This window comes from Conger conger, chromosome 13 (genome assembly GCF_963514075.1).
Source record: "Conger conger chromosome 13, fConCon1.1, whole genome shotgun sequence".
In the NCBI taxonomy this organism is placed as follows: Eukaryota; Metazoa; Chordata; class Actinopteri; order Anguilliformes; family Congridae; genus Conger; species Conger conger.
In genome coordinates, this window is record NC_083772.1 from 26,886,813 (window position 1) to 26,906,617 (window position 19,805).

A 19,805-nucleotide genomic window follows, 5' to 3' on the forward strand; every position below is an offset into this window, starting at 1 on the left:
TGTGTATTAGCAGGAGGAAATGTAGTTTTTTTTCTTCGACCACAATAGCATGAGCATTGGAATACATTCTATCAGAAATACAAGTCCCGGAAGTGTGTTCCTTTGTTGTTATTGGGTCTTCTAAAAGTGATTAGCACCTTGATTATCAAATGGTTATTTGGTATTTGGGATTCCATCAAACAAATACAATTTGTTTGGAATTGTGCTTCAATTCTTATATTGCTGAAAGACATGCTACATATTTAACAGAATATACGTGTAGTAAGATAATGTAATAGCAAAATAAATATGACGTGCAAGCAGTTTAAAGGGTTCTTAAGGGAGGGTGGTAAGGACCAATAGGGATGCAGAAAGGTAGGGTCATCCGTGAAAATATTTAGCTCAATGTTGAACCTGCAGCAGCATCGAAGACGACGAGGCAACACGAGTTTGTGCAGCATCGCTCTTGATACGCTTCGGTAAGGAGATTTTTGTATTAATGTGCTGTTGTCTATATATTTCATTGTATGAACGGCGAGATGACGCAAATGTCTCCAATGCAAGTGTTATAATATCCCAAAAGATTATGTTTAATGAAAAAATAAATATCATGATGTAATATTTCAAAGTTGTTTTCCCTTATAACGATAGAGTACCAGTTATGATTATGACAGAAATGTATTTAAAACGTATTTTCAGTTTTCAAGAGATTGACGATGTAAACGAAAGTAAAGGACTACGTTCCCTATATTTTCTTCTGATCCTGCGGTTACGCACTATAATAATGATGATGATAATAATAATAATAATAATAATAATAATAATAATAATAATAATAATAATTACTATTGGTGTTTCAATAATAGTATTGGCATCACAATTCTAATGTAAACCTAACTGAAAATGCGCTTATGCATCTACATTCTGTCAAATTACATTCAGTCCTGTGAAGTTGCCTCCTGCCACACATTTGCTGTAATAATAGGCGCGTGTATCGGGAAATCTCACGAAGTAACGCTTACTCTTTCCAACTAATTTAGCATAATGCACCAATATTATCTGGAAATGACAATTCTATAATGATGTATCCTAGGACATTTGCGTTTTTGTTTTTGATGTGCATGCATGGATATTAGATATCATACATTCAGTGAGCACTTTATTAGGTATTTATTAGACTTGTTTTTAGACTTATTGGTCTTCTGCTGATGTAGCCTATTCACTTAGAGGTTTGGCGCGTTGTGTGTTCAGAGATGCTCTTCTGCTTACCACTGTTGCAATGCGTGGTTATTTGCGTTACTGTCACTACGCATTTTTGCCCGCAGAACTGCCGCTCACTGTATGTTTTTTTGTTTTTCGCACCAATTTCTGCAAACTCTAGAGACTGTTGTGCTTGAAAATCACAGGAGATCAGCAGTTTCTGAGATAACCTGTCTGGCATCAACAACATTCCATGGTCAAAGTCACTTAGATCACATTTCTTCCCCATTCTGACATTTGGTCTGAACAACAGCTGAACCTCTTGACCACATCTGCATGCTTTTATGCATTTAGCTGCTGACACGTGATTGGCTGATTAAATATTTGCATTAACAAGCTGGTGTACAGGTGTACCTAATAAATTGCTCATTGAGTGTACATACAAATGTGATGTGGCAACTGACAAACATGCTAATGAATACTAGTTGGCAAGAGAGATTTCATCAGTACTAGGGTTATTACAAAATTAAGCCCAACGGAAATAAGTATCTGATGTGTTGGCTAATTAACACATTTTCTCCAAAGATCTGTCTCTAACAACAGCAGACCTCTTTACTGGAGGGGTTATGATGCTATAATATTTATCATTGGACATGCATATACACTCAGTGAGCACTTTATTAGGTATTTATTGTATTTATTTTTCAGATGTATTAAGTCTTCTGCTGCTATAGCCTATCCACTTAGAGGTTTGATGCATTGTTGACTGTTGACTAATCCCAGGAGATCAGCAGTTTCTGAGATACTCAAACCACCCACAAACCCACTTGCACCAACAATTATTCCATGGTCAAAGTCACTTAGGTCACATTTTTTCCCCATTCTGATGGTTGATATGAATATTAACTTAAGCTCCTGACCTGTGTCTGCATGATTCTATGCACTGTACTGCTGCCACACAATTGGTTGAATAGATAATCGCATTAATAAGTAGGTGTACAGGTGTTCCTAATAAAGTGCTATATGTGAGTGCATATATATATATAAATATATATATATATATATAAACCATTTTCAAAATCAATATTTGCTCAGTGAAGAGGCAGATTAAATAGGCAGGAGAGGGGTTTTCCCTGGAGAGAGGGCTTGTCATGATTGAAGAGATAATACCCTCCCTCCAACCCTCCCTCTTGCACTGATGAAATCATAGGTATACCACTTGTCAGGTGTATGGGTGTTGTGTGGAGAGAGAGGGAGATTGTTTAGGGACTTTACCACAATTAAACAGAAGCCTTGCATGGCATACAATAAGTAATAGCAACTAAGTATCAATGTTATGCATGTGGTTAGTGGCATTTTGTCTTTATTTTCCCTATTGCTTTGTATGGATTGCATCTCTCTCTCTCTCTCTCTCTCTCTCTCTCTCTCTCTCTCTCTCTCTCTCTCTCTCTCTCTCTCTCTCTCTCTCTCTCTCTCTCTCTCTCTCTCTCTCTCCTCTCTCTCTCTCTCTCTCTCTCTCTCTCTCTCTCTCTCTCTCTCTCTCTCTCTCTCTCCGGTACATTTTAAAAGTCTTAGAATCTTTAAGTCTTTTATTCCACTGAATGAATCCAAATAGAAGTAGATCCAGTTACTGGTGAAATCTCCGAGGTGCGGCCCCTCTGTGGTGTCAGAGGGAGTGGGGATTTCAGGGCCAGGCAAGCCATGTGGGGCAGGAGGGCTTGGGTAGCCTTGGCTCGCCAGCCCTTGTTTCCATGCTTCGAAGGGTGGTGGCTGTATTTAAAGCCTCCTTTGCTATGAGCTGCTGAATAGACCCTTTCTTTGTAGGGCTGTTAACAAGGATTAATAACCTGTTGACCTCTAGCCTTCGGCCGATAGTGTCCTGGGATTCCTGGAGAATCTCGCATGACACTAGATTTAATTTAGAAAGGAGGCAAGTGCATTTAGTTAATAATGTATTTGTTATGTTATTCATAGTTTGGGTAGCGGGCCATATGATGTTCAAGGCAAAAAACTTGACATACACAAATTACAAAAACCAACAAACATTTTCTCTGAGAAGGATGTGTTTGTGAATTGAATCCAAAGCTAATGTCACAGTTTACTTCAGCCTGACGGTGCTGAAATGCAAGAGGACATTTTTCCACAGAAACACGGGAATGTTTGAGGGCCTGAAATTGACTGGGCATGACTTTGCATGGAAGCACAGTGTTAACAGGGAAGCTAGTGATAATTTTTTCTCAGGGGTCCATGTAGCGAAGGTGCTGGCAGCCTCTCGTTTTTCTTGGAACCGTATTGTCTTCATCACTGGTCTGTCAGTAAATTAAAATGTATAAAATGCAATCTCAAACAGAATAATTTGCCACAGCACATGTTTATACAGCAAAAAAAGCTTCTATATTTTAAATGAATACATTAATTCACTGTAACAGGAATACCTGTGCCTGATATAATGTGGCATTATACATTAGAGGTGTTTAATGGAAAGCGCTTAACACCTTGTCATACTTCAGATCTTGCAATTATGGCTGTAATGAAAAACATTTTGAGAACCGCTCAAAACTTGAACCTTGGTACAGCTATCCCTTGGCTCATCCTGGAATATTTCCTTTACACTGCAACTGAAGTTGATTCTATATTTCATTCATTCTACATTTTACAGTATTTCAAATAATTAGAAACCATCATGAATAGATTTAGTCATCTGGTATGCGTCATCTGCATTTTGCATTATCTAAATCTTCTGTACCATACAGTATATTCTACTTCTGACTTCAGATTTTCATTTTGTAAATAAACACAAACAAACCTGCCCACAACATTCTATCAGATCATTTTTGATTATGATTCATTTTTGCCAAATATACACTCAGTGAGCACTTTATTAGGTATTTATTAGACTTATTTTTAGACTTATTGGTCTTCTGCTGATGTAGCCTATCCACTTAGAGGTTTGACGTGTGGTGTGTTCAGAGATGCTCTTTTGCATACCACTGTTGTAATGTGTGACTGTCTCCCTCCTGTCAGCTTTGAACAATCTGACCCTTCTCCTCTGACCTCTCTCATTAACAAGGCGTTTCTGCTCACAGAACTGTTTTTGGTTTTTCGCACCATTCTCTGCAAACTCTAGAGACTGCTGTCTGTGAAAATCTCAGGAGATCAGCAGTTTCTGGGTTATTCAAATCACCCTGCCTGGCACCAATAATCATTCCACAGTCAACGTCAATTAGATCACATTTCTTCCCCATTCTGATATTTGGTCTGAAAAACAGCTGAACCCCTTGGCCACGTCTGCATGCTTTTATGCATTTAGTTGCTGCCATGTGACTGGCTCCAAGGGGCCAATCAGCTCCAAGTAATCATTTCCTGGTTCTTATTACCCATGGGGCTGATTTACACAAAACATGATATACAACATCTTTAAGCCACTCTCTTTCATGTTTATAAAATTCTAGTTTTTATTTGTAACAGACGCAATATATAATGAGTGATTTTGAAAAGTCACTATATAATTTAAATTTAGATTTAAAAAATAGTTTTGAAGTAAATCCTTATTTAATATCCGTATATCCATGTTCAATTGCATTCAAGTTTTAAACTGCGCTTGTATCTAATTATATATATTACAGTATCTTGCTTTTAATGAGCCCTAATTAGTTGTCAGCTATGATTTTTGGATTTCATGCTTGGCCATCTATTCCCCAACTGTAGTAAGCTCAGAATTTTAATGCAAAGCTGTGCCCCATGGTGTAATGTATTGAGACGGCCAGCTTCTCAATTAAAGGTCAAATCTTGAAAATGCAGGAAATTTCCGAAGATGGTTTTTTAATGAGAAGTTTGAACGATTAACAATACGTGAGCAACAATATATGAGCATTTCAGATTTAATTTATATTTCACTTACTGTACATAAATCCTGATTTTTATCACCTTTAGCAGAACAGGTTTGTATAGGCTGTCAGTATGTCTATTCATGGTAAATATTATGTAAGTTAATGCATTCGTTATTCAGTTGTTGATGTGAGTGGCATTTTATTTAAGGAGCTTTGTTTTTAACCACATGGTTATGGGTTCATATCTGGTGGCACTTAATGCTACTGTTATTCCCTAATTGTGAAACATAGCGATGTTCCAAATACCCATACGAACCACATGGAGCCGATCATTAATGATAAGTAACCAGTATTGAAACTGTTCTTTTAATACTGAATCTGAGATAACCAGTATTCAAACTGTTCTTTTTATACTGAATATGAGAGTGCTGTTGTGATTGGAGAGTTGTGTTTGAAACCACCAGAGTGTGGCTTCAAATCAAGTGGCATGTTCCTTTTATGCTGGAATCTAAGCAGGGGTATGCCGAATAGAAACTCATCCAATAGGAAGCTGGTCAGCATCATGGTGGCCTATAGCAAATGACAAAAAATATTATTTTAGAATAATCAATTACCAGTTTAATAAGAAAGTTCCTTGACTCCTACTAAAGCAGTTAGGGGATCTGGTTTTATTACCAATCCGATAGGGGTTTCAATCCAGCAATGGAGGTATGTATCTGTAATATAGAAATCTTAATTCAGGCAGTATTCAGATTTTCAGGAGTTTATAAATGTGAACTTGCATCTACAGTATACCCCATGATTTCAGCTTGCAAGTATAGTAATTTTTTATCGTTTTGAAAGAAATGAAAGCCAGTCTTTTCTGTTTTTCTCTTTTGTCTTTTGTCTTTTTATACACTTTAAACAAAAAGCCGCAAAACAAACAGATTTGTCACACACCAGACCGTGACGATTCATTCCATTGTTGGTGTGCACTATTAGTTATTCAATTCGTATTGTTTATCAAACAATTGTTTGTGCTTTTCTGAAAAGCTGGCAATCGAGTGGCGAATAATAGATACAATCCAGTGCATGGTGGGTTTTTTCTTCTTCTGTCATCCTGTGATTCTCAGAGGACGCCAGCCCTGCTGAGGAAACATCCAAGGTGGCGACCTCCATAAACAAATCTGCAAGGCTGGTTCATATCGATTGCCATTCAATTAAGTTTAAAACCTGCTGGGTGCATATTTAAGCCATTATGCAGATTCATGCTCTCCCTGATCAATGGCACTGAGCAGCCTCAGCCAAGACGACAGAGACCAGTTTATTTCCATAGTTTTAAATGGAAGCCGTGCCGGACTCTCCTCTCCGCCTCGGTCTGATGGTGGTTTGCTGTTGCACACAGCCACTGTTCTCTCTCGCGCTATCGTGAAGCTCCCATAGGTTGAGCACATTGTCATATCGCAGGAATACAGAAAACTCTGGCCCATTTCACAGCCCGCTGTTCAGAGATGCCAGACAGCGCGAGTGCTGATTCCAGACCGACTGTGCTGTAATGAAGAGGGAAATCTACAGCCAGTGGGAAGGGTGATATAGCCATGATAAGCACACATTCGCATTCTCATCTGGATGTTCAGTGTCAACACATGTGCACAGATGTGCACAAGCACACACAGTCAAACAAATACATTTGCCCATGCAAGTGAGCCTGATACAAGTTTGCATATGGGATAAACCAAATTCTGGTCATGTTCAGGTGACAGTGAACTCGGCTGACCGTTTTATGGAAAACCTGTTGAGTGGTGAGTATCAGCCTGGCAGGTGAAGTCACAGATACTGGACAGGCCTCTGTACAACCCTCAGCTGAAGATAGAGAAACGCATAGCTGCAGTTGCCAGCATTAGCGTAAAGGACTCTCTGCAAACAAGTCACAGTGTCTCCAGCTGTCAGTCAAGAGTGCAGATTCCAGGAGGGTGAGTTTAAATGAAGCTGGGGGGTACAGTTCCTGTGTAAACATGGCACAAACACTGTGGGGACAATGTAACTCGACTGTGACATTGTATTGTGAGAACATTGCAGGTCAGCCAGGGTGAGTGTGGAGGCGGCAGTGGCAATGTGCTGAAAGGCTTTTGTGAAAATTAGTCTTGGCTAAAAATGACTCCGGTCTATAAATATATGAAATAAATCATGTCATATGTGAGGAAATGTTTCCTTCTCTAGATCCCCTGGGATCTCTGGTGTAGTTTTCCTTCCCAGCATCTTTAATACCGACAGCATGGCAAAGGATTACAAAAGGATCCTAGCTGTCTCTCCAGACACCTGACCCCACCTTTTAAGTCCTCTTCAGGGGCCTGTGATGTCTCTGAATCTAATAGGCTGTGCTCTGAAGACGGTGCCAAATTGAAGATTCCAGTCATTGTACAGGGAGGCACAATGTTGTCATCTCGTTGCTGAAATTGTGAAAGACAAAGCAATGACTACTCAGTTCACATTTTAATGAAGAGAGACACTCTGAGTAACAAGCCAAATCCTGCTTATCTTCACCCTCAAGACAAGCAGGATGGAAAATTTGAAAGAGGCGATGCAAGGAGAATGACTTTCAAAATGACAACAATAACTGAAGAAGCTCAGTTGGTCCAATGAGAACAAAGTAAAGCAGGGTCTCATAGAGAGAACACTGGCACTGAACGCCAGAGGGACAATGACTGATGCAGTCCAGGTAGTCTCTGAACATGTCATTTGTTCATATTGGCTTTGTCGGTTGGGGGCTACATTTTGGAAACAGATAAGTGATCCGTTTTGGAGAGCATTAAAGACACACTTCAGAAACTGAAAATGGAATTTAGGAACACAACATTGTTATCACTGAGCCTCAGTTTGTTGGTGAGCTGCACGCTTGACTTGGCCCTAGGTCTCACGTCGACGGTCGGCTCTCACTTTCAGGGAGACGATGCTAGCATGTGTGCGGGCACAAATGCTCTTAAAGGCTCTCCCAACCAATCCTTTTACCGCCCCTCCTATCCTTCCCCAAAAAGCCTGCTCCAGTTTGCCTGTATCTCCTCCTCATGCCCCGACCCCACCCTTCCCCAATTCACTTATGCCCTACCTGAAATCTCTCCTCAAACTCCATTTCCTTTGAATGGTGTTCTGAAGCAGGTGTTGAGTGAGGAAGGAGTGGGGATGAGTCCTGCGCAGCGCTGCGTTATCTGGGGCGTTCTGTCGGGGGAGTGGGCCTGATGAATGTAGCCCAAACGCGCGGAGCAGTGCGGTATCCTCCGCAGTTCCGCTGGGCCCTCCAGACGCCGCGCTGCAGCAGAGCTCCGCGGAGTCATGTGACAGATCGCCAGCCAGAGCGTCTGCACGGTACTGCTGGAGAGTCTGGGGTGGGGGGAGGTGTTCTTCATCACCGCAGAAAATATTAGCCCCTCTGATTGTGATTTCCATAGAATATGTGCTTCTGAATAGGCTGTCAGAGCCACTTTGGAATCATGTCTTTCATAATCAGAGGATATGCTGGATATCTGTTTGCCTTAAAACTTAAAACGTAACAGAAGACATCTTTGAGTCTCTATAGTCCCTTTTACCGGACTGCAGAATATTTAGATTCAAGGCATTTTGCTGCTCTGGGGAAGATCTGATTCTGCCCATCGTGGATCGCTGACACCTGCTTGAAAATCTACGGTTGTGCAACATACTGTTACAGGAGTGCGTAACTTGTATGTAAAAAAAGTTTTTGAGGCGTTAATAATGTATGGAAGGCTTGCATTAGGCCCCTGTATTTTGCTGCCTCCGTGTAAAAGCGGCGTCTTCAGACGTTGATGACTTACTCTGCCGAGTTTGCACAGTGTTGTCTGAAGGGAGAGGAGAGCTTCCTGCGATAATCTGACAGAACTGGATCAAGCGTTGTAAATGGAAAGGCTCTAAAGAGGAAAACACCCTGTGCTGAGGATTCAAAGCCTCCTGCAGCCATCAAGGCCCTGCAGCCCTGGGAGTCCGGAGACTTCCATTTCCTGTTATGCGCTTCAAAGTTTTCCTCATGCATATGGGCAGAGTCCCCACGGGGAATCGGCAAAATCCTGCAAGGACATACGTCGCCATGGCAACGCTGCAAAAGGAGATCAGTAGGGCAAGGCAAAGAGGGAAGAGTTTTATAGAAGTTTGTTGCAGCCTTTATTGCTTCAAATCTACCAGGGCTCTGTCTACCCCAAGGGGTGAAAAGCCCTGTTTGCTTGGGTTTTTTTTTAAATTGAGGCTTATTTGCTTTAAAGCAGTCTGTGGGAATTCCAGTGGGTGAAGTCTTATTCTCTCTGCTCTCCCTGATGGGCTTTGCTATGAATAAAGTGAGATCATTAATTGAGTAATTGTAGAAACATTCCTGTAACATTTATGGAACATTGAGAACCTCACATCAGCCAGCCTGGTGATGCTCAAGTAGACAGATGAACAGTAGTAGACGGACAGACAGGAATCCCATGTGTGACGTTTTTCCCAGTATACAATAAAGACCACTGTGTGAAAGATCTCGTAGGACCTCTTTGGAATGAAAGAAAATGTCATTGTTGTCTCATTTGGTGATTATTAGTCAAGCGTTGAGATGCATTGCCACCCAGAGCAGGGAATGAGGTGGGCTGAACACAGACGGTGAGTGGTCAGGGGGGCTTTCCCCTACAGACGCCAGCACTTTCAGACAACAGAGGACCCACATCCTTAAAGGTCAGGCGGGGCTTTCCTATTACGTCTACCTCACAACCAACCATCTGTTTTCTGTCTGGAGGAGGGCCATGGACCAGAGATTAGAGTTACACGCAAACACGCGTGAGCGAGACCGCGATCAGACGTGGGCGTGAGCACAGTCCCCCAGAATGCTGCCAGGTGCCTCCCAGTCTGGCCTGAGAGAGCAGGGGATTCAAACCTGTGGCATCACCATCACCACAGCCAAGGAGATTATTACCCATGCAGGATTAAAGTGACAGAAGGCCTGAGTTTGCCCCCGTAGACACAAACAGCAACACAACCCAGGGCTGAGCTTTTTCTTGTTATCTCTCAATTTTTCTCTTTCACTTTGTCTCTATCGTGTTTGTCCCATAGCGTAATTTTTTTCTGTGAATTTAAGCACATTGCAAACGCTCATGTTTTCTTTGTGCGAAAACAGCGTTGCTAGGCAACGGCACCGGCAGAGGGATGTGCAGCCATAGTGGAAAGGGCAGCAGCGGTGGAGTGGAAGCAGGAGGGGCCCAAAAACACCAAGCTCAAATCTGAGCTTGTGTCCTGGTAAAGAGGAACAGAGTCACAGTTTGGCCATTAACACAGGACCCACCCATTACACATATTCATGGGAAAATATTATCTTCAAGCTGAGAATAGAACTGCTTCAAATGTGTGAAGTCCTTCATGAAAAAATTACTTCATGAAATAATGGCGAGTGTAATGTACCACTCTAATTGCACATATGACTAGTGTATCTCGCTGTGTTCATGTATAGCATATCCAGTCACATGTCCTTCATATTACCTCTCTATTTTATTCTCTCTTTCTTCTTACCCTTCCTATTCTACTTTTCCCTCATCTCCTCCTGTCCTTCTTTCTTTCTTGCCGCTCATTTCACCTCCTGCCTCTCCTTCTTTCCTCTTTTATTTCCTCTCCTTTCTTTTCTTTCCATTTCCCTCTCTGCTCTCTCACTGTTCTGCCCGTCTCTTCTCCGCCCCCCCCCAGCTCTCAGAGCCTCCTGCGCGATGCTGCTTCTGGGAGCCCTGCCGCTTCTCCTGCTGCAGATGCCCTGCTGGGCGGGAGACGTTCCCGAGGACATCACCGCAGAGTTCTCAGTCAAGCTGTACCACCAGCTGCGGTCCTCCGAGGGAGAGGAGAACATCATCTTCTCCCCCCTCAGCGTGTCCGTGGCCCTCGGCATGGTGGAACTCGGGGCCCGCGGGGCCTCCCTGAACGAGATCAGGCAGGCCGTGGGCTTCAGCCACCTCAAAGCAGGTGAGAACGGGCAGGGAGGACAGTGCCCTCTGACTCCACCTCGTACAACAATGGAAAACCGTCAGGCTAATCAAGACATTACAATTTCTGTGCAACCTCCATCCAGTCAACTCATCTCTTTATCCATCCCTCAGATTATCGGATTACACCCCATCATCTGCTCTCATGTTTCTGCTCATCCTCATAGTTGTCTGCATCCACTGGTGCATCCTGCCACAACTTGTTTCCATTCTTCCATCCATCCATTGGTATACAGTGTCTATCCAACCATGCATTCACCCATCTGCTGAGCCATGTAACTCCATCTGTTCATGCATCCTGTAACTGGTCTACCACCGATGACCTTCAACATGTCAGTCCGTCTGGATATCCCCCTTGTCTTAATTCTTATCGTCACCCTCCGTCCCCTTTAACCTGGGCCAGGTGACGAGTTCTCCCTGCTGAGGAACCTGACGCAGGCCCTGTCTGCAGAAGAAACGCAGAGCGTGGTCAAGCTGGCCAACTCCCTCTTCCTGCAGACTGGCGTGCACTTCAACCCCGATTTCCTGCACCTCATGAAGAAGTTCTTCCGGGCGGAGATCGAGACGGTGGACTTCAGCGAGTCCAGCTCTGTGGCTGAGCACATCAACACCTGGGTGGAGAACCACACTGAGAGTGAGTGTGGCTGGAGATGCTGCAAATAGACTTATGGGAATGTCCCTTTTAGGAAAATCCCTGAGACTGAAAAATTATGCAGGAATTTTATTATAAGTTTCATTGCTGCTGTCTAACTTCAGTGTGCTTTCTACTTACCTTTCAGTTTTTTAAGAAGGTGACATGAATTATAAATGCTGTGGGAGTTTGATTTAAGTTCAGCGATTGCTTCAAGTCCTTCTAAAATTCTAAATTAAAATCTTGTTAAACTTCAGCATTGTAAAAAACAATGGAAAAATCTACACTCAGTCACAGGAGTTAAGTATTACCTCATGAGACGAACACTGCTTTAATCTGGACGAATCTCCTTTGTAACAATGGCAAAATTGGAGGCACTGATGCCAGTCTGGTGTCCTGACCATAACTGAAGGCTGTGTGACTTCTGTTTACAGGTAAAATCCAAAATCTACTGTCTGCAGATGACTTCAGTAGTGTGACCCGCCTGACTCTGATAAATGCCGTCTACTTCCGGGGCAGCTGGAAGAACCAGTTCCGACCAGAAAACACTCGGACCTTTTCCTTCAGCAAGGATGATGGCAGCGAGGTGCAGACCCTTATGATGTACCAGCAGGGAGATTTCTTCTATGGTGGGTATCCGTCTGTTGTGGGCATGGGTGCAGAACAGGGGGCTCATGATTACAGTTTGGTGCTTTGGGTACAATGTAAGGTCAGTCGCACACAACATAGCATGGTGACAAGAACATACAAGCTGCAATGTGAAGAGAAGCTGTGTACGTAGAGACGATGGCCTGAATCATTGACACCATCCAATCGGTTCCCCTTGATTGCATCACCAGAGATTTCTTTTTAGTTTTTAAATGTAGACAAAGACATACATTTGGTGCTAGAATTAAAATCTTGTATTTCATTCTGCGTGATGGTCAGTCTTTAACCTTTAACTTTTGCAAGCTCGTATAAAGTTCCTTTTGAAGTTCAGATCCAGACTGAAACGATAAGCTTCGTATAGGTCAGCAATAAATCTGGGATCAATTTGGTGTAAGTGAACCAGAGGTTTAGATCAGATTAGTGCAATGAAGTACCTGGAAGAGATGAGTTTCAATCAAGGAGCAATTGTGCACTGGCCAGCAACAGAGAGGAAATGTCAACTAGCTGGCAGCCAAATCTATATGACCGTTTTGGTAGAAATTCTCTGCAAGGTTATTCAGAAGAGAAGTGGCTCTCCTACCTGCACATGCTTCCAGCTTTTTGATTACTGTTTGTGGATAGGTCGCCTGGGTCTACTGTTATTAATGGGCCAGGCCGCTAATGCAGGAGTGTCCAATCTGATCCACAAAGGGCCACTGCACAGCACAGGTTTTTGTTTTAGCCCTCATTCTACCTCATTCCACTTCACGGTCTTGACTGACCATGATCAGTTAATTAGGCGTCGTACTGCTAGGCTAAAACATGCACCTGCACTCTGATGATGACACCCCTTGATAGGCAAGCTCTGTTCATTTATGTTCACTACCCGGTCGGTCTCTGTTATCTCTTTATTTTCTTCTGTCGTTTTTACCTCTCTGTTATTCAATCTCTTTTTTGTCTTTCAAGAGAGAGATTTATATTTTAGGTAGTGCTACAGTGTAGCTCAGTTTGGTACAATGGTACACTATCTTGATTTATGCACCATACCTCTCTCACAATGCAGCATGTATAAGACACTATCTAACAGAGGCACTATCTGTATACTTATACAGTCAAGTATATTTATTTTTAAATGAGACATAGGCTGTAGGACGTTGTAGAAATGTATAGCAGTTATTGGAAAATAACAAACCTCTAAGGAAGCAACTGAATGGAAATCTATTCATTCTGATTCAGAAACTTAGCATTTTGAAGACGCTCTCCCACAGTGCTGCATCCTCAGCAATTTTCACTCATCCTATATTTAGCAGCAATTTTGCAGTGCTGCTAGAAAGCGCACACAGAAACTCATGCATGCACACGCACGTCCATATACATGTGCAATGCCAAGTGCGGCACATGCTTGAACACCTAAAGAAGGGAAAACGTGGTGGGATAGACATTAGCATTCTTTCTGTCGAGGGCTGGTCAGCATGTGTGTCGTTGCCATGGTGACACAGTCCGTCTCAACGGATGAGTCAGTACTCAAAGGCATAGTGCCTCAGGGCCATGTCCTTCAAACATATTGTTCCCATAATACACTGCAGCTCTACCTACTGTCTGCACACGGAGCTGATGTAGAGACATTCAGCCTCTAGCCGCTGCGAAAGTGATGTATGCCATCACAGCTCATTTCTCGCAGTGCTGGAGCATGACTTGCACTTTGACAGTTCTCCAAACTCCTTGCACAGGTGAGTTCAGCGATGGTTCCACAGAAGCAGGGGGGGTGTATCAAGTGCTGGAGATGCCCTACGAAGACGAGAACATGAGCATGATGATCATCCTGCCCCGACAGGAAGTCCCACTGGCTTCACTGGAACCAATCATCAAGGCCCAGCTCTTGGAAGACTGGGCCAACAATGTCAAGAAGCAGAAGGTGGAGGTATACCTGCCTAGGTGAGCCTAGTGACTTAAATTAGCAAATAATGAAACAAATTTAAAACAGAGCTGTGTTTCAGATATTACACAGACAAACAGTTAATGAGATTCTAACATACACATTCACTCTGATCATTGTAGTGATTGTCTTGAACTTGAAATGAAAGTTTGAATAATACTGTGTACCAATAATGGCATTAATTTCAGATGAGAAAATAAGTGCAAGGCACCATAACCACCCTCCCACACTTGTAATTCAGTGAAGCTTTGGAATATGATTTCGCAGATTCAAAGTGGAGCAGAAGATAGACCTGAGAGAGTCTCTGCAGACACTGGGCATCAAGAATATCTTCACAAAAGATGCAGACCTATCAGCCATGGCGGCTGAGAATGCAGGCAAGTCTTCTCCCTCTATATCCTCATCCAGCCTCAGTCACACACCTACGCCCCACTCACCATACCATACTGTGTCTCCTGCCTCAGAATGAACCACTTTGATAAGAGTCCAGAACATTCTGGACTTTGCTCCACCTGTGCAGACAGTGACCGGCAGTTAATTAACAGGAAGTGCTCTCCTCTCACTTTTATTGTCAGATTCCTGTTATGAGTCATAGTGTGGGCGTCAAGCCTGTCTCTCTGCTGTTCGCCCAGCTGTAGTGTAGGAGTGAGGGTCTATGCTCTGAGTGGCATGGGATGTCCTTCATCAACTTAAAAAGTGTCTCAGCTATGCTTGTTTTTCTGTCAGTGGCAGTAATGTGGCATATGCCTTAATAAGCTCAGCTCCCAGTTAACGAAGTTATTGGGCAAAGTAGCATTCTTTACACCTTGTTCCATAGAAGCAGAGTTCAAATTGGGGGATGATTAGGTGGCAGGTTGAAAGAGTCAGGTTGGGAACTCCGTACTATTTGCGCTGACTGTCATTTTTTTTTTGTGTGGATTTTTTCGAAGCCATTGTAGTGAAGAAGGGTCTGTAAAGAGGGCAATATTTTAACCTCATAGCTCTTTTTGGTCATTAAATGACAAATAATATATTTTATCTTAGACAAATCTGCTCCACATTAAATGGAATTGCATGACAGGCATTGTCATTATTATTATTATTCCTCCTTGACTAGCTAAACCAATTACCAATTCGTTCTAAATGTTTAATACTTGAACTATAACCACAGTTTGAAAGGAAGAGCACAGGTTTAATAAATTAACAAATGTTTAATAGCCTCTATGTATGTTTAGGGGCCTCTGTGTATCAGCAGCCAGTCAGGTTAAGCGGTCCTACCCCTGCCCTGATTTGAAATATAACTATACGTTTAGTATCATTATAGCCGCTTCGCTGTCTTGGGTTATATTTAATAATAAAATTCCAGTAGAATATTACTATATATTTATATATTTATATAATATGCACTCACCAAGCACTTTATTAGGTATATATTAGGAATTTATTATTATATATATTTTTTCCTGGCTTAGCTGTTTCTAATGTGCCCTTCTCGCTACCTTTGCGAGTCGATTGATGGCCACCTTGTAAAAGCCATTTACACGCACGGCTTGCACCGGCTGCATTAATTACCACTCTCAGAGAATCTATTAGAGTGGCCCCTGCATGCCACCCTCCATTCTCAATACCCTCCTCACAGGGCTATCTCCGTTTATACGGCTGTGTCCTTGCCTTTCAGATGGGAAGGACCTCTACATCGGGAAAGCGGTTCAGAAGGCCTACCTGGAGGTGACGGAGGAGGGCGCGGAGGGAACTGCTGGATCAGGTGACGTACTCCTCTTCTGTAGAAAAATATAATTACATTCCCTTTCAATTAAATTTTGAATGAAAGATTCAGTTTTCTTCCTGTGTTGTGCTTTTACTGGCTCTCTCTCGGTTCAGGTTATGTTATGTTACTGCGATAGGGAGTGTTTACCCAACCAAAGAAATCTTCACAGACACAAATGCATACACTGCCCCCTTCTGTTGATTGAGTCTCACAGATACTCTTTTTGCTGTAATGTTTGTTTTTTCTGACTGAGTTTAGCTTAATTCTGATGTTATTCTGCCCCCCAGGGATGATTGCACTAACCAGGACGATGGTCCTGTACCCGCAGATCATGGCTGACCATCCCTTCTTCTTTCTCATTAGAAACAGGAGGACAGGTTAGAGCTTTGCCCCCGGGGCAGTCTTATTTTTCACAAAGCCTCATTACTCCTGTTATAGACAGTGTGTGCGTGCGTGTGTGCGTGCGTGTGTGTGTGTGCGTGTGTGTGTGTGTGTGCGTGTGTGTGTGTGTGTGTGTGTGAGTGTGTGTGAGTGTGTGTGTGTGTGAGTGTGTGCGTGTCTTGACACAATGCATTTTTAAATTGCGATTTTTCTCTCCACAGGCTCCATTCTCTTCATGGGCAGAGTCATGAATCCTGAGGTTATTGACTGACCACAATCGTGATGCTCTGTCGATGCTGTTGGGACACGCAGAAAGTCTAATGAATACATTTCTCTCTTGTCATTTGCTGTGTTTTATAACCTTATATAAAATATAGGGTCTGTGTTTTATACTGTAAGCTTAAACCACCAGAACAGATTTGTAAATATACTATATAGTCCACACCAATATATTAGAACAGCAAGGTCAATTCCTTTGTCTTTGCTATACATTGAAGACAATTGAGTTTGAGGTCAAAAGATGTACATGAGACAACATATCTCAGCTTATATTTCCTGGTATCTTTATCTAGATTTCTTAAACAATTTAGAACATTTCACCTTTTGTATCAGACCACCCAATTTTTAGGTTAGCACAAGTATTGGAACATGTGACTGACGTGTTTCTTGTTGCCCAGATGTATCCTGTTAGATTGATTGGTTAAACATAGTTCTGAATATCTACTCTTGGTTTTAGCCTTGGGTTTTGCCTGTAAAGACTGCATTTGTTTTTCGAAAAGATAAGCCAACATGAAGACCAGAGAGCTGTCTTTGGGAGAAAAGCAAGCCATTTTTAATAATTGTTCAACAAGAATGTAGAATGTAGAATGTCCTGAAAAAGAAAGAAACCGCTGGTGTACTGAGCGACAAACATCAAACAGGTCAACAAAGGAACAACAGCAGTTGATGGCAGAAGCATACTGAGAGCTTGAAAGAAAAACCCCAAAACATCAATCAGTAACTTCACAAACAATCTCTACAAGGCAGGGGTGAAGGTATCTCAATCAACCGTTCGAAGAAGACGTAAAAAGCAGTAATACAGGGGCTATACCACAAGATGCAAACCACTCATCAGTAGTAAGAATCGGAAGGCGAAATTGCAATTTGCAAAGAATTATAGAGACGAGCCACAAAAGCCTTAACCCAATTGAACATGCATTTCACCTCCTGAAGAGAACATTGAAGGGAAAAACCCGAAACAAACAACAACTGAAAGAGGCTGCAGTAAAAGCCTGGAAAAGCATTAAGAAAAGAATACAACAGCTTGGTGATATCAATGGGTCGCAGGCTTGAGGCAGTTATTGCAAGCAAGGGATATGCTACCAAATATTAAGTGTTATTTACTTTCATTTACTTAAATACTCTCTGTTCCATTACTTTTGCTCACCTAAAAATTTGGTGGTCTGATACCAGAGGTGCCAAGTTCTAAGTAGTTTCACACATCTAGGTGTAAATACCAGGAAATAAAATAAAATTATTTTAATCTCAACCCCAAATGTACATATGTAAAGTGTATTGCAAAAACAAAGGAATTGGCTTTCCTGTTCCAATACTATTTGAGGGGACTGTATGACAGAGTCTTTGAGCAAGGAGATCTCACTGCAGGAGAACTATAGAACACATATACCCCTTATATCCTCTTAACAGATTATGTATCCTTGACCGTTCCCTTCACAGAACACATATATCCATTATCCTTCCTCATATCTGCAAATTCTCTTTATGGAATGTCTCCAAATTCCAGCCACCGTCCTCCCAGAAAGCCATGACAATGGTTATCACAGTATTTATCTTGACAAAACTGTCTCAGCATTATTTTATTGTACATTCACTATTGTGTTACAAATGTATGAGAGTAGATATTTATTGCCAAATTTGTGTAGTTATGTATTGAAATCACTAGAGCTTAGTAATTTAATTTCCTTTTTAAAAAAAAAAAGTATGTGGCTTAAATACTGCTACACTACAAATATGCCTTATATAATTTTTTTTATTTTATGGACTTGTGCAGGTGTACAGGAAGTGAAGGTTTTAGGTAGGCTGAGAAAGGATGTTGCAGGTGGGCGGCCTCAGTGAAATAGGTCAGTGTACAGAGAAAACCAGCAGCTGTATGCACTCTTTTCAGAAATAAATATGAATGTGTTCAAAATAGACGGCCTCCTATCATTTCTCCACTATCCTGATTTCATAATTGTGAGTAACTCATTTTCACAGGGTCTGAACTCCCATTGTAATTTCTATAGCTTCAAAATTCCACTGGAAGATTAGATCTGATTTACTCAAATTTGACTAAATAAGATTAGTCTTTTCAAAGCTTTTGCCAAATGAAAGTAATTGTATGTAAGCTGTTATTAGCGGAATAACATGTGCAGTTTTGTTCAAACAAAACATTCTCATTTTGAAAAAGGAAAAAGTAAAACTGGGTGGCACGGATGGTGCAGTAGGTAGCACTGCCGCCTCACAGCAAAGAGGTCCTGGGTTTGAATCCCTGTCGGCCAGGGGGTTGCATGTTCTCCCCGTGTCTGCGTGGGTTTCCTCCGGGTACTCCGGTTTCCTCCCACAGTCCAAAGACATGCAGGTTAGGCTGATTGGAGAGTCTAAATTGCCCGTAGGTATGAGTGTGTGAGTGAATGGTGTGTGTGCCCTGCGATGGACTGGCGACCTGTCCAGGGTGTATTCCTGCCTTTCGCCCAATGTATGCTGGGATAGGCTCCAGCCCCCCAGCGACCCTGTTCAGGATAAGCAGGTTAGGATAATGAATGAAAAAGGAAAACTCCCTACATTTTCCAGCAGTGTTTGGCCAAAATTAGCTGAACTTTTCCTAAAGGATTAATACTCCACGGTTGTCAAGAGATCTGAAGCACTCCTCAACACCACCTCCCCAATTTATTGTGGGTCCTTGTGCTCTAAAGTGCCCATTAACCCATGAGAGATAGATCATGCTGTTTTTTTCCCTCATGTTCCATCTTTTTTTTAGAAATAAAGAGTGTTGTGAAATAGTGAATGAGAGGGTTAAATATATTCATGAAGGTTTCATTTGACTCATCAATTTTCCTACTGTTCAAAAATAATACCAGTCCTGAATCAGGCAATTAAAAACTCTATTTGAAAGCTACTGGCCTTGCTCGATAAACAAGTGGATAAACAAAAGATACACATGTTATTGTTTTGTCTGGAGGATATACCATTGGGTAGCCTAAAGTTCATGTGCGGGTCATGCTACCCACATGGCGGCTGTACAGTCAAAATGGAGGAGCCAAGGGCCAAGAATATTTGTAACTCCACCGCACCTAAGGAGCGCCATTTGGAATTATTATGCATTGTATTATGTATTCCATTGGAGACAAAATACTAGTAAGAGAAAGCTGTCTGCAGCTTACAGTATGCAAGTGACAAACTTCTCCACACTCCACACTCCAAAAACCAAAAATAGATTGGCCAGGTCAGTTCAGTC

At 42.0% G+C, this 19,805-nt stretch overlaps 1 protein-coding gene across 1 annotated transcript; it reads left to right on the plus strand.

The window, feature by feature from the left end:
* The first annotated feature begins 300 nt into the window (after positions 1–300).
* On the plus strand, positions 301–18,502 carry serpini1 (serpin peptidase inhibitor, clade I (neuroserpin), member 1). Its single transcript, XM_061217561.1, has 9 exons — positions 301–458; positions 10,701–10,970; positions 11,394–11,624; positions 12,056–12,250; positions 13,979–14,183; positions 14,452–14,561; positions 15,842–15,928; positions 16,219–16,308; positions 16,534–18,502. Exons 2-9 carry the CDS (start codon positions 10,721–10,723, stop codon positions 16,581–16,583), a joined length of 1,218 nt encoding a protein of 405 aa, XP_061073545.1. The 5' UTR covers positions 301–458; positions 10,701–10,720; the 3' UTR covers positions 16,584–18,502.
* Positions 18,503–19,805: the final 1,303 nt, after the last annotated feature.

Coding starts and splice junctions, on each gene's coding strand:
- serpini1 (XM_061217561.1), top strand. CDS start 10,721: ATGCTGCTTCTGGGAGCCCTGCCGCTTCTCCTGCTGCAGATGCCCTGC. Junction 10,971..11,393: donor CTTCAGCCACCTCAAAGCAG/GTGAGAACGGGC, acceptor AACCTGGGCCAG/GTGACGAGTTCTCCCTGCTG. Junction 14,562..15,841: donor CATGGCGGCTGAGAATGCAG/GCAAGTCTTCTC, acceptor CTTGCCTTTCAG/ATGGGAAGGACCTCTACATC.